Raw genomic sequence first — 14,465 nt, forward strand, 5'->3', positions numbered from 1 at the left:
AATGTACTTATTGTCCTCAACACGTTTTTTAATAAAACAATTACATTTTCATAATATTAAGCACATTTGCATGTGTCCCTGAAATTGCTGTCCACCCTGTCATTATGGGGTGAACGCCCTTTTAAGAAACCAACTGATGTACATCCCCTCCCCAAGCTCTGCTGCCACACAGGAAGGACCTACACTTAGATTTACTCATTTTCATTATATTGTGTTTGTAGTTTCGTGTTGTCAAGCTTAACATGTCCACCCTGTCATTGTGAAATATTAACTAATATAAAAACCTTTCATAAATTCTAAATATATATTTTAAACAGTGCACAGTCAGCCTCCACAGTGAATCACTTTGCTAACTGCAGGTACACCATGTGTTCATTAAATGCTAAACTTAGGGTTAGGGTTAACCCTAACCTTAGCCAAACATGTCCACCCTGTCATTGTCCATCCTATTGAATTTGTCCATGACAGGGTGGTTGATGGTTTGCTCGTATATTGTCAGCTTGCAGTTAATTTATAAAAAAGTGCTGGAGCTTGACCAATATGCATTTCTAACAGCCTAAGGTCTCCTTAATACAACACATATGGAAAATCTCAGATTTTTATTTGGGAAATTTTGAAGTCTCAAAGGCACTTTATGTTGATTTTGACCCAGGTCCCTAAGTTTAAATCTGTATTGTATTTTGAAGACCTTGAAACTGTTATTCATGCTTTTATCAAATCACGTTTAGATTACTGTAATTCCCTTTATGATGGTGTCCCCTAGTCCTCAGTCTCCCGTCTTCAAATGGTGCAGAATGCTGCTGCCAGAATTGTACCATCCACTAGGAGAAGTTTGATCACATTTCCCAAGTCTTGGCCTCTTTGCACTGGCTTTCTGTCCAGTATAGAACACTTTTTAAGATGTTATTGTTTGTTTTTAAAGCTCTTAATGGACAGGCCCCTTTGAATATCTCACACCTCATACAACTACACGCATCTGTTAGGTCACTGAGGTCTGCAGACAAACTACTTTTATACACCATTATACTAATTTTATAGCAAAAAGTGTGCTTTATAAATTAAATGTACTTACTGACTTACTAACCCTTAACACATCAGCATTCTCCTACATAGCACCAAGGACATCTGTTTCTCATTGCTTCTACATTTGGTTCTATAACCTTTCTTTAGGAATCTGCTTCAATGCTTTAAGATCAATGAAGATAATGTAATTGAACACCTTTGATGGCAATGACAGGCAAAAATATATCAAGTCACAACCCTAACCCTTCGATGGGAATGAAGTCGATGTTGTCTGTGAGGCAACCCCTTGCTTGTTCATGCGGCCTGTGGTCGTAACGTTAGAGCACTTCCTTGTTTGTTGGATTATTAGAGACTCCTCATTCACTCTCACCACATTCTGCCTTTCCTCCACACACACAGTATCTCTCTCTGTTCTCTCAGAATGGGTAGCTTTGTTGCCAACGAAGGACTCTCCATCTTTGTCATTGTGAGTTTTTAACTTTGGGACATTTGTCCACATTTCTGCTTTGTTATTGTAGTTTTAATAACAAATATATTTTTCCTCAGCTAGTGTGGCTGGGGCTCAATGCCTTCCTGTTTGTTCATTTCTACATGGCCTTCTTGACTGAGAGGTGGTTCTACACCAGAGTTCTCCTGGGGGTGAGTTTTTCACAATCATCTTTGAAAAAACTACATTGTATATACACATGGTTTTTGTACATTGTGAACAATGTCATAATTAACAGAATATGGCTAATATAACACAGGCTTATTTGTTACAATTTAGGTAAATAAAAACTTCTTAAATTGTATTTGCTAAATGTACTTGCATTGTACACAATGTAATAATGGACAGGAAATACCTAATATAACACATACTTAATATAGTTTAGGAAACAAAAAAAACGTCTTAAATTGTACTTTTCTTTTGTGCTGTGCCCAATTAACCCAAAATTACACAAGAAATACAAACAACAGTGTACAGTGTTGATGTATTAAGTCTGGTAGACAGTATCAGACAGTCTGATGCTGTCTGAGTACACATGTTGACTGGAGCTGTCTGCCAGGTGGTCACAACGGCAGAAGTGAAACCTTCAGGTGTTTCTTTTCCTGATCGTGTGTGTGTTTCTGGTCATATCTGTTTCTGCGTGTTATTATGTCTCTCTTACTCCCTTTTCAATTGATTTGATCCAAAAATATTTACAAGGATATCAGAAAAAGTGTACACGAGAATCCCCTTGATCTCCTGTATGTTAGATATGTCAAGAAAAAAAAACATGAAAAAACCTTAATAGGGCACCATGACTCATTATACAAATCCTCTTGTGGATGTTTGGACAGTTGGGCTGTGGTTGTTTGATGGCGTTTTCCTGATTGTGTCCCCTGTGCTGTTTGGTGGTGTTGTCCTGAGTGTGTGCCCTGTGCTGTTAGGGTCAGCCCTAACCCTAACCCTGTGTTGGCAGGATGCCCTGTCCTGGGCGAGGGCCCCTGCTGCCTGTCTGAACTTCAACTGCATGCTCATCCTGCTCCCCGTGTGTAGAAACCTTCTGTCTTTCCTGCGCGGGACCATTCAGGTGATCCTTAACTTCATGTTGTGTTTTTCTCACGTCACATACTGTTGTACAATAAAAATATCTAAAACGGTAAAGACCTATTTTGTTTTAAGGCACGTTTTAGTAAGGTCATTTTCAGAAAGTATTGACAAGTGATACAGTAGTTTATAAATGCGTACTGATGACTCTGTGTGGATATTTTAATTGTGTTTAGTGTTGCAGCCGTACAGCTGCCAGACAGCTGGACCGAAACCTGACGTTCCACAAGCTGGTGGCGTACATGATTGCCTTTCACACAGGTAGTCCTCCACACGCAAACACTACTCTAGGAAGGGTTTTTATTTTGTGGTATTTGCAAGCTTTCGATCGTCACTTTAATTTATGAATATGTATTTATTAACTACAATATAGTATTCAAGTTTTTCAAAAATACCTCTCTCTGTTCCTCTCTCCGGGGGTCCAGCGGTCCACATCATCGCCCACCTGTTCAACTTTGAGTGGTTCATGGACGCACAGCTGCTGGGGAGCAACCAGCTGCCGCACGTCCTCTCTCAGATTGGTAACGGGGACAACGCCTCCTACCTGAACCCAATCAGAAGCAACCAGACTGTAAGTCTTTTGTCTTCTTATGAGACATCTTCATAGAAGATTTTCTTGTGAAAATTAGATCCTTAGTAAAGTACCTAAAAAACCCACAAACCATAGTCAGACAGGCTCAAATATAAACACTATGATTAAACACTATGTCAGTTTGTCACTTTCACAATATTAACCCATCATGTCACTTCATCATGATATTAACTCTAACCCTCACCCTAACCCATCATGTTACCATCTGTATTTCTTCACTTATTCCCATGGTACCGATTCTATTTAAATCATGTGACTTGCAACTTCTGCACATGTTATTAAAGGTAATTAAGCACACTGATTGTGTGCACGTTTGTGACATGGTGATCTATGACTGTGTGTTAGGGTTAGGGTGTCTCTGTGTCATCAGCAGGGAAATAAAGGACAAAGGGAATGACTCTCCATGCTCCCAACAGGCATAAGTCATTATTCAGGCTGTATGCAACATTATCTGCAATTTAACCTAACCCTAACCCTTTATGTAACTATGGAAATACAAAAGGGAAGTGGGAGAAGTCCATCTATTCTTGATCAACATTTTATAGACAGACTTAAAAAGATTGTCACCTCTTGCAAGAAAATGAACACCAATTTTTTTAACAAAGCTAAATAAAAAAATGTATGACACACTTGAGTCGGTACTACAATAGAAGAAACATTTAGTAATTTACAGACAACTTAAAACCTAATTTCTCTTCCTGTAAACAGAACCCTACTATTGTGATGTTCACCACAATCGCTGGTCTGACGGGTGTGGCTATCACCCTGGCCCTCATCCTCATCATCACCTCATCCATGGAGGTCATCCGGAGGTCATACTTTGAGGTGTTCTGGTACACCCACCACCTCTTCATCATCTTCTTCATTGGCCTGGTTTTGCATGGATTTGGGTGAGTGGGATGTTTCACAACAGGTTTAGCAGCATCAGTTGGAATCCGAAAACACTAACAATACATCTCATAGTAACATTCTGTACTAACAATACATCTCAGAGTAACATTCTATACTAACAATACATCTCATAGTAACACTCTATACTAACAATACATCTCAGAGTAACATTCTATACTAACAATACATCTCAGAGTAACATTCTATACTAACAATACATCTCATAGTAACACTCTATACTAACAATACATCTCAGAGTAACATTCTATACTAACAATACATCTCATAGTAACACTCTATACTAACAATACATATCTATAGTGTTGTCTTACTGCTGACAGTTGTAAGTTTGAATGTGTAAAGTAAAAATGCTAGTCAATCTATCTGTACACTGCACACAAAACCTGCAGTTTTACTATAGCTATTACTGGATCATATAGTATAGTTTTATTATAGTTCTTGAAAAGATTGAAAATGTTTTTAGAAGCCAAACATCGCTACTATGGCTAGTTAGTCTTAGCAGAGTTAGAGCTGAAAAGGGTTACCTCAGGTTCTAAAGTATTATTCAGTGTTTTGGCAGTTATTTTTCTAAGTAGAAGGTGAAAGGTTATGATGGATGAGTTACAACACAATGGATACATGAACAATGTGAGCTGACATCTACTTGTGTCTAGAGACATTCAGAGGTCTACTAACACCTCTGCATGTGTGTGGGCAATGTTACACCAAGAGGACACTGTGGGATGTGGTAACATGACCTGTGACTTCTGGACCACAGGCGTATTGTGAGGGGACAGACAGCCAGCAGCCTGGACAAACACAAACCGCTGCAATGCAAAGACCAGTTTGAGGCCTGGGGGCAAAACGGAACCATTTGCCCTCAACCCGAGTTTGCCGGGAACCCCCCAATGGTGAGAACGCTCTCCAGTCTCATGACATGTTTACACTCCTGAGCCAGGCTCTAGACCTGCTTTCTGAGAACCGTCCTTTGGCCTTGTTGCAGACATGGAAGTGGGTGGTGGGCCCCATGATCCTCTATGTGTGCGAGAGGCTGGTGCGTTTCTTCCGCTCCCAGCAGAAGGTGGTCATCACCAAGGTCTGTCGTTTTCAATGTTTCATATTTGATACGTTTTTAGCTTTTTTCCCTAAGCAGTGTACAAATTAGGCGTATGGAAAGTATAGCAGGTAGTTCCGTCAGTATTTCGGTGTTCTGAGTCACTGGAGTCAGTCTCCCGCTGAAAATGTCCTGGTGCTGATCCCCCAGGTAGTGATGCACCCCTCCAAGACCCTGGAGCTACAGATGAAGAGGAAGGGGTTCAGGATGGAGGTGGGTCAGTACGTCTTCATGCAGTGCCCTTCTGTCTCCAGCCTGGAGTGGCACCCCTTCACCCTCACCTCGGCCCCCGAGGAGGACCACTTCAGCGTCCACATCCGCATCGTGGGCGACTGGACGCAGGGCCTCTACAAGGCTTGTGGAGGCGACTGTACGGTGCCCCAGGACGCCTGGAAACTGCCCAAGTATGTTTCTTTACAAACTCTGTATGTTTGTAAACATGACTGTATGTTTTACAACACCCCCCTCTCCCTGTGACAATTTTACTTTCTTGTTTTTTTGTTAAAATGTGTGTGCGTTTAATTGTTTTACAAAGTGATGTTATTGTGTGATTGTGATGTAGGATGTGCATGGAGAAAATGCATTCCCGTCCGTGTGTTTAAAGCTGTCCTAACCACTGAGGCAACGGCAGTTGTGGGATGCGGTGGGTTATGTTGTAACAAAGAGAAGTTGTTATCAGGAAGGAGCATGTAGAGGATACTTAGTGAAAGGGATTTTGTAAGATTTCAAAGTTTCCATGATTTCCATACAGCAGACTCTACTGACCTAGAGGAGGAACAAGGTTTAGAAACCACTTGAACCTGTGGAAAGTAAAATGATAGCCTTAACCTAACCCTAACCCTAATGACAGCCAACAGGAGATCAAATGACCACCAGCAGGTCGAACTTCCAATCATTCATTTTCTGCAGTACTTCCAAGATGTACTATTTGCATAAACCCATAAAACGTTCAATGGGTTACAGCCGGGACAGTCTCAGAACTTTATCATGCCCATAAACAGATACTTCCAATAAATAGCTAAAGACTATAAAACACATTTTCTCTGATATACATTTGTATTTGTAAATGTAACTAACAATAAAATAAATATGCAGTTTTACACACATAGTTCAGACTGAGTAAATAATCCAGGATCAGAAGTGCACAGCTCTGACAGCAGCAGTGTTTTAACCAGCGCTGCTGTGCCCCTCGCCCGCAGGATGGCCATCGACGGTCCGTTTGGCACCGCCAGTGAAGACGTCTTCGGATACGAGGTGGTGATGCTCGTGGGTGCTGGCATCGGGGTCACTCCCTTCGCCTCCATCCTCAAGTCAGTGTGGTACAAACACATCCAGAAGAACCAGGACGTCTTCACCAAGAAGGTGAGCTTGCTCAGAGGAAATCTGATGAGCCAATCAGTACTGATAATGAGCTGATAATGTATATTTTTTATCTTGTATCGTCAAACCTACTGATAGGTTTTCTTTTAAGCAGTGTATTCTAATGCCCTGGTAATACCACACCCGCTATAAAGGAGGCCTGCCATGCCAAGCAGAACTCACCACACTGCACAGCATATTTATTACCTCAGACAGAACGCGTGGCATCAGACTCGTCCCATCATGTCCCAGCCTGCTGATGTCTGACTTCTGCCCTTCAACGTCTTCTGTGTTAGATCTACTTCTACTGGCTGTGTCCTGAGACCCAGGCCTTTGAGTGGTTTGCAGACCTGTTGCAGAGTCTGGAGGGCCAAATGACAGAGAAGGGGATGGGTGACTTTCTCAGCTACAACATTTACCTCACCAGGTGGAAAGAGACTGAAGTAAGAAAATACAAACTCACAACACATAAATAACTTGCATGTAATAGCTAACATAGGAGCCTCCTGAGACCAGTCAGTAATATCCATGTATTTATGATTAATTAATAATAATTATTCGATGTGAAAGGCAGCTCACTTCAGAGTTCACCATGAATCTGAGAGCGACCCCATCACCGGTCTGAAGCAGAAGACTCTCTATGGGAAGCCCAACTGGGACAGCGAATTCAGCTCCATAGGAACCCATCACCCAGGGTGAGTGTGTTCCCATGGAAATGACTCCATGGAAACAGACACTGTTAGGTCAATGACCTTTGATGATGTGTGTAACAGGAGATATGAAGTATTTCATGAAAAATTATGTTGTTATATTGTAACACTGGTCGTGTGTTTGGGCCTGCAGGAGCAAGGTGGGAGTGTTCCTCTGTGGCCCCGCCCAGCTTGCTGCAGCTCTGGGGAAGCAGTGTCAGTCCCACTCGGAGGGAGGCGTGAAGTTCATATTTAACAAAGAGAACTTTTAGCTTCCACGGTCTCCCGGGACACCAATTTGGACACCTACTTCTATAACACCAACTGGGACAACATATTCTACAACTCCAACTTCTACGCCATCCCCTTCTATGGCACCAACTTCTATAAAACCACTTCTGCAACACCAAACATATTTAATATGAATGACAATATTGGTTATAATGTCATGAATACATGTTGGCTTTCTTACACGAATATGTGGAACTTCTCTGTATTTGCACAAATATGTGAAACTTCTCTGTATTTGCCAACAGAGCACAGAAACTGGAACTGGAAAGTCTGTGTTGAAAATGTCTTCCCTTTTCTAAATAGTTTATCTTTGGACAAATGTGTTGTGGGACGTGAAGCTAGTGAGAGCAGGCTAAACTGGAGCAGGAATGAAAGATCAGAGCTTCAGTTGGTTGGCAGTTTCCATTGATCTGTTGCAGAGACGGTGGTTAAAATGTTCAAACCAGGTCAAATCAAACAACACAGACAAAAAAACAATGAACTGAAATGATCTGATGAAATGATCTGATGAAATAATCTATATCTTCTGTCTCGAATCAGCTCTCTGTTCTGTGCATCTCTGTTCTTCTTCTTGAACTTGTTGACCTGGAGGAAGACTTGAGGATCAATCATTGTTTCTTCAGTCTGTGATAAACAAAACACTTGAAAACGTTGTGTTGCTAGGGACAAGGTGTTGCTAGGGACAAGGTATATTTAATAGGCTATAGATACATCGGTAAATTAGAACAGTGCATCTAGCCTTGGTTTAGGCTTTTAAGAGATTCTGGGATTTTTACATTTAAAAACACAATTCTCTTTTAGTAAGGATATTTAGATTCACAAAGTTTTAGACTAAGTAAGCCAAAGCAGCTATCAAAGTCAGATTGTGAATAAAACACGAAAAATGTGATAAATACAGCATTGGCCTACTCTTCCACTCCTTAAAAGGGCGATTGATTGCAAAACCGATTTTACCTTTGAGTTGAAAAATGACAGTTTGATGTGTAAAATAGACATACAGTGAACCTCAAAGTCCATTGAAACCTCTTTCCTATCAAAATGTCACTTCTCACTACTATTTTTAAACTGCAACTTGCAAAAGCTAGCTTTTGAAACCGTGCAACTTGTGATGTCACAAGTTGCAGCATCAATTTTGTCACGCCCCAAAATTTATTTTTACCCGCCCTCTGGTTTTCTGGAGATGCTGTTCCGACCTTATGTTCATCACAACCGCAAGCTGTATTATGTTGTCGCTAATAGTTATTGGCAATGCTAACGTATCCTGCCTGTATCTAGCATTGGTACAATGTGTGATGATTTAGTTTATTGGCAATGGGGCTAACGTCATTTCATGTTCCTGACTGTGTTTCATTCAAATAAATAACTGGTGTTGTCATGTAAATCTACAATTCAAGATGCATGTTTGTCCAGATCTATTTTTCATCAAGATAGCTAGAGCTAACTGAAGCTGAGTTGAATCACAATAGTTTGTTTGCTAAGCTGTAGTGCTAACGTTACCCACCTACGTTGATCCTGTTTGCTTCGACAACAGAAGCGGAAACAACTAACGTAATCATTTCAAATGATATCTAGTCAATCTGTTGAAAACAGTGTTGTGTAGACACAATAGATGTATTTGTACGTTTTTATTGTTTCAATGAGTGCTGTTGGCCGTGTTGCATATTTGCTCCGCAGCTTCACTCATTGTAAACGAACCATTCAGCGCGCAGCTCATCTATATATTCATTAGCATACCATAAAAGGACAAAACCTAGCGGTTGTTTTCCCGGGACAAATTCAATGGAAGCTTCAGGGGGCATAGAACAGCACCCGGGCCATTTTCAGCCCAACCAATGTTACATTCCCTATTCAGAGACCTTAAGGAACAGTGTGAAATACCCCAAAAAACAGTCAATCACCCCTTTAAGATTTACCTCACAATGTTATTTAAGTTTTTATGTTTTTCTGACTAACACGCTTTCTGTTCATACGAACACAGCTGACCGACCCTGAGAACTCAAGCTTGCACCTCGTGTTTGTCTCTTCTGGTCTGAGCTTGTCTTTGCAGCGCAGAGCAAGGGCATATGTTTGGTCTCAGCTTTGGGAGGGACACTGCCCGCCCGCCCCCCCCCCCCCCCCCCCCCCCCCCCCCTCCCCCAAATAAGTGTGAATGATAACATTCATGGGTAACATTGTCTTAACATCCCTTGAAAAAAAAAACATTTTAATGCAATCTTTACCAAAATGTACAATTCAACTTCTCACCTCAACCCGTGACGCACGGATTCGTTTTGCAAATATATTGTGCAAAATATTTTTTTCGGAATTGATCCAAATTGCAGCACAAAGGAATTCGCTAAAATATTGGTGGGGACAATTTTGTCATCTTAAAATATTGATGGGGACTAGCTAGTACCTAGTGTCCCCTCCTAAACCTACGCCCATGGTGCAGAGTCATTTGCTTTGGAGCTGGCAGGTGCCATGTAGAATAAAGAAAGCAGTTTTTTTGCGTATGTTTGCGGAAGTAAAATGCTTTTGCCTACGCTGGTGTTGTGTCGCAATCGGTGGCCTAGCCAAAACTGTGACCACCAGGGGTTGCGAAATGTTCGGTTCTACAATTAGCTAAATGTATGCTACTAGAATCTAGTACATTTAACGTTAACTAGATGGTAGAAAATGAGCTTAGATGCTACAACTCTTTTGCTACTGCCATTCAACTGTGATAACATTTTAAAAAGATTAAACATGGTTCAAATGTAACTTATTACCTTTGAACAGTGTTGTCATACAACTGTCTATCAATGACGCTGCTGATTTGTTTGGAACTTTTCTGCGGCATATTGGAAAAAAAACGTCTCATCGAAGGCAATGGAGTTGAGCAACTCTTCCTATCTATGGCTCTGAGACGGACTAAGTAGCTGGCTTAGCTAGCTAGCACTATGCTAACGCACGCTTAATATTAGTACTTAGCTTGCTAGTTAGTGGATACTGGATACATTTAGTTTTGTAGTCTACTGTAGTCTGACGTCATCTACTTCACGAGCGCCTCAAGTAAAGAAACTGCACAGAGGTGTGAATAAAACTACGGTTTGGCGCGAAGACGTGTCCTGTCTACGTCAGACACGGTGAGGCTGAAGATAATTGTCTTGGTAATTTGGTAAAAGTGTCATACTAATGTTCCTTCCTTTTAAGAATGTTAAAAGGCCTTTGTGTGTTAACAAATTAATTATATATTGTGTGTGTTAACCTATAGAATCCCATATCTTACATTTCTTGCCCTTTGGGTAGAGACAGCAGTTGACTAGCTAGGCTACTGGTACTGTAAAGCTAGCCTTACTGTAGCCTAACATAATTAAAAGTGTGTCAGTGTTATTTTCTCAAATGTATTTAATGAAATGACAGAGATGGAAAGCGGGTGTCAGTGTTCCCTGAGCGAGGCGCTAGAAGATGTCTCTCAGCAAGGCTACGCTCAGTCAGTGGCCTTCCAGGAGAAACAGCAAACTCTCAGCTGTCTGCAGGTGAACACTGACTAGCATTGAATGGCATCCTGCAACCCTAGTGTGATCTATTTGATTGTAAAGCATATTAACTTAGAGAGTAACTTCCTGCACCCCTGGCAATATTTAACAATGGAAAAAGATGCTTAAAGCTTCAGTGGTGGAGCCTGCAGACCAAGAGGTCCCAGGTTCAGCTGCCCACCTTCAGATACAAGCATCTGTCAACACATTATTTGACAACCAAAAATGTCCATTAAATACCAAGGCAGTTGAGTGGGTGGTGGGAGTATTGAGCTGCATGTTAGTGACATCAGTGTGTGTATCCAGGCCACGCTGGCAGATGTAACCCAGGAAGGGGAGGAAGCTGGGATGGAGCTGAGATCTGTCAGCAGGCAAGTGCTCCTGGTGGAGGGAGAGATAGAGCTGCTGCAGAGACACATGGACACCCTCACCTCCAGCTCCCTGTCTGTCCACAACCTGAACACCCAGCTGGGCTTGCAGATACAGGAGCATGAGGGGCACTTTCACCTGGACCTGGCAGGGTACAACACCTATAGAAACAATATGGAGGGCCACAAGGCAGCCGTGCTGCGGGCAGAGAGCCTGACAAAGGGTCACAGGGAGCTGGAGGAGACCAGGGCGAAGGTTCAGGCGCTGATGCAGAAACAGGAGGAGCTGAGCACTGACCTGAGGAACCCAGAGGGCGTGGCTGTGAGGCAGGAGCAGGTCAGAGGGCGTGGCTGTGAGGCAGGAGCAGGTCAGAGGGCGTGGCTGTGAGGCAGGAGCAGGTCAGAGGGCATGGCTGTGAGGCAGGAGCAGGTCAGAGGGCATGGCTGTGAGGCAGGAGCAGGTCAGAGGGCGTGGCTGTGAGGCAGGAGCAGGTCAGAGGGCGTGGCTGTGAGGCAGGAGCAGGTCAGAGGGCGTGGCTGTGAGGCAGGAGCAGGTCAGAGGTCATAGAGGATTTCAAGATTGTACAAGGATGGATGGCTGTCTGTAGTCCTGGAGGATGCCAGTGTCAAAGACACTAGTTGGACCATCCTCCTTTAAATAGAATTGTGTACTTATAATCAGTGTTGGGAAGGATACTTTCAAAAGGAATTTCGTTACAGAATACATTCCCAAAAATGTATTTTGTAACGTATTCCGTTACGTTACTCAATCTGAGTAACATATTCTGAATACTTGGATTACTTGGATTACTTCCACTTTGAATGGCATTTTATAAGTGTAGGAATGCGGCCATCAAATCCTGCTTACTAAACTGCGTTCCCGATAACAATGGATCTTAGTTGTTACGAGGGTTCTCTACGAGCAAAATAACGAACCATCGTTATTTCTTACGTGCGTTTCACGAACTACTAATACTAGTGGATGAGAGGTATGCTTTGGCCAACCATGGTACGTGAGTTTGCATCCCCCGGGCATGTGACGGCTGGGGGAGGCATTGGCAATGCTATTGGCTAAGAACGAGAGGCAATGACATGGGAGTGATAGATGTAGTTGTGTTCGTACAGTGTAGAAACCACCAGATAGAAGTTCTGGGACATGTATCCTGTTACTCCCCAACACTGCTTATAATTGTATATTATTCAGGGATAATGCTTTTAAAACTGTGTTGTTGTTTCAGAGAGAGATTGATGAAGTGAAGGATCAGATCTCAGGCCTCAGAAAGACCATGAGTCAGCAGAGAGAGTTACTCCTCAGGGAGTTTGAGAGTCACTCATGCATAAAGAAACAAATAGAGGTAGGCTTGTGACAGGAGAGGCCAGAAGTCAATATTTTGGGTCTTACATTTTTGTCTAGTTTCAATTGTGTAAGTGTGTGCGTGTGGGTGTTGTTGTGTGTGCGTGTGTCCTCAGATCCAGACCAGGCGCTACGAAGCCATAGTGAAGCGTCTGCACTGCCAGCTGAAGAAGGCCCAGGCAAGCCACAGCCAGGTGACTGTTGACATCCAGCACCTGCAGGGACAGGTGGACACACTCAGGACACAACTGGAGACATCGGAGGTGGATCCCCTCCTGACTGACCCTCCAGAGAGCGTCCTGGAGAGGTGATGGAGAAGGGGGGACGTGGTTTGTTATTGGGTCCATCCACAGCTCTTGTTTTGTTGAAACACGTTTAGGCAGCTGCTAATAGTGAACAGCAGGGGGCAGTGTTTAGGCAGCTGCTAATAGTGAACAGCAGGGGGCAGTCTTTAGGCAGCTGCTAATAGTGAACAGCAGGGGGCAGTCTTGTCAGTCATATGTCATTACAGAAACGTCCACTCAGCATTTTACACTTAAACACCTTTTTTCTTATTTTTTTCTTGTAGATTCTAACACCAAGGACCATGGGCATTGTTTTCTAGTGTGGTTGCGCCCCAATCAGAGTGTGTGACAGTTAGAGATGATAGCAACACAATGGTTTACCTTAGTGAGAGATGATGGCCTCAGGAAGAATCCACAATCCTTCAGCAGTGTTGAAGCCTGTTCTGCTCTGCTGGTGCTCATGATGACTTGAACTCATCTCATAACAAAAGACTGTGACACGCCCTCTGCTCTTGTTAATGATGTTATATAAGCTGTGCTACCTGAGGGAGCCCTGGGAGGGTTGCTCAGTCAGTTGTCAGTGTAATGTCAGTTTCTGTGTTGACGTGTGGGACTGTGTTTGGCCAGTCAGTTGTCAGTGTAATGTCAGTTTCTCTGTTGACGTGTGGGACTGTGTTTGGCCAGTCAGTTGTCAGTGTAATGTCAGTTTCTGTGTTGACGTGTGGGACTGTGTTTGGCCAGTCAGTTGTCAGTGTAATGTCAGTTTCTGTGTTGACGTGTGGGACTGTGTTTGGCCAGTCAGTTGTCAGTGTAATGTCAGTTTCTGTGTTGACGTGTGGGACTGTGTTTGGCCAGTCAGTTGTCAGTGTAATGTCAGTTTCTGTGTTGACGTGTGGGACTGTGTTTGGCCAGTCAGTTGTCAGTGTAATGTCAGTTTCTGTGTTGACGTGTGGGACTGTGTTTGGCCAGTCAGTTGTCAGTGTAATGTCAGTTTCTGTGTTGACGTGTGGGACTGTGTTTGGCCAGTCAGTTGTCAGTGTAATGTCAGTTTCTGTGTTGACGTGTGGGACTGTGTTTGGCCAGTCAGTTGTCAGTGTAATGTCAGTTTCTGTGTTGACGTGTGGGACTGTGTTTGGCCAGTCAGTTGTCAGTGTAATGTCAGTTTCTGTGTTGACGTGTGGGACTGTGTTTGGCCAGTCAGTTGTCAGTGTAATGTCAGTTTCTGTGTTGACGTGTGGGACTGTGTTTGGCCAGTCAGTTGTCAGTGTAATGTCAGTTTCTGTGTTGACGTGTGGGACTGTGTTTGGCCAGTCAGTTGTCAGTGTAATGTCAGTTTCTGTGTTGACGTGTGGGACTGTGTTTGGCCAGTCAGTTGTCAGTGTAATGTCAGTTTCTGTGTTGACGTGTGGGACTGTGTTTGGCCAGTCAGTTGT

At 42.9% G+C, this 14,465-nt stretch overlaps 2 protein-coding genes across 4 annotated transcripts; both read left to right on the plus strand.

Moving 5' to 3' along the window:
- Positions 1-1,400: 1,400 nt before the first annotated feature.
- On the plus strand, positions 1,401-8,314 carry LOC124474960 (cytochrome b-245 heavy chain). 2 transcript variants are annotated; one of them, XM_047031434.1, is made up of 13 exons: positions 1,401-1,489; positions 1,570-1,662; positions 2,466-2,576; positions 2,770-2,854; positions 3,019-3,164; positions 3,894-4,075; positions 4,855-4,987; positions 5,080-5,172; positions 5,341-5,594; positions 6,390-6,552; positions 6,846-6,992; positions 7,120-7,244; positions 7,393-8,314. In XM_047031434.1, exons 1-13 carry the CDS (start codon positions 1,445-1,447, stop codon positions 7,508-7,510), a joined length of 1,695 nt encoding a protein of 564 aa, XP_046887390.1. In that variant the 5' UTR covers positions 1,401-1,444; the 3' UTR covers positions 7,511-8,314. The 2 variants fall into 2 exon arrangements, with proteins under 2 accessions (XP_046887390.1, XP_046887391.1); XM_047031435.1 differs by having other exon boundaries at positions 1,405-1,489; positions 1,574-1,662.
- A 1,690-nt stretch (positions 8,315-10,004) lies between these two features.
- Positions 10,005-13,770, plus strand: LOC124474970 (coiled-coil domain-containing protein 122-like). 2 transcript variants are annotated; one of them, XM_047031452.1, is made up of 6 exons: positions 10,005-10,633; positions 10,911-11,026; positions 11,333-11,731; positions 12,633-12,749; positions 12,865-13,055; positions 13,317-13,770. In XM_047031452.1, the coding sequence occupies exons 2-6, from the start codon at positions 10,913-10,915 to the stop codon at positions 13,321-13,323; spliced, it is 828 nt and encodes a 275-aa protein (XP_046887408.1). In that variant the 5' UTR covers positions 10,005-10,633; positions 10,911-10,912; the 3' UTR covers positions 13,324-13,770. The 2 variants fall into 2 exon arrangements, with proteins under 2 accessions (XP_046887408.1, XP_046887406.1); XM_047031450.1 differs by lacking the exon at positions 12,633-12,749.
- Positions 13,771-14,465: the final 695 nt, after the last annotated feature.

This window comes from Hypomesus transpacificus, chromosome 12 (assembly GCF_021917145.1).
Source record: "Hypomesus transpacificus isolate Combined female chromosome 12, fHypTra1, whole genome shotgun sequence".
NCBI lineage: Eukaryota > Metazoa > Chordata > Actinopteri > Osmeriformes > Osmeridae > Hypomesus > Hypomesus transpacificus.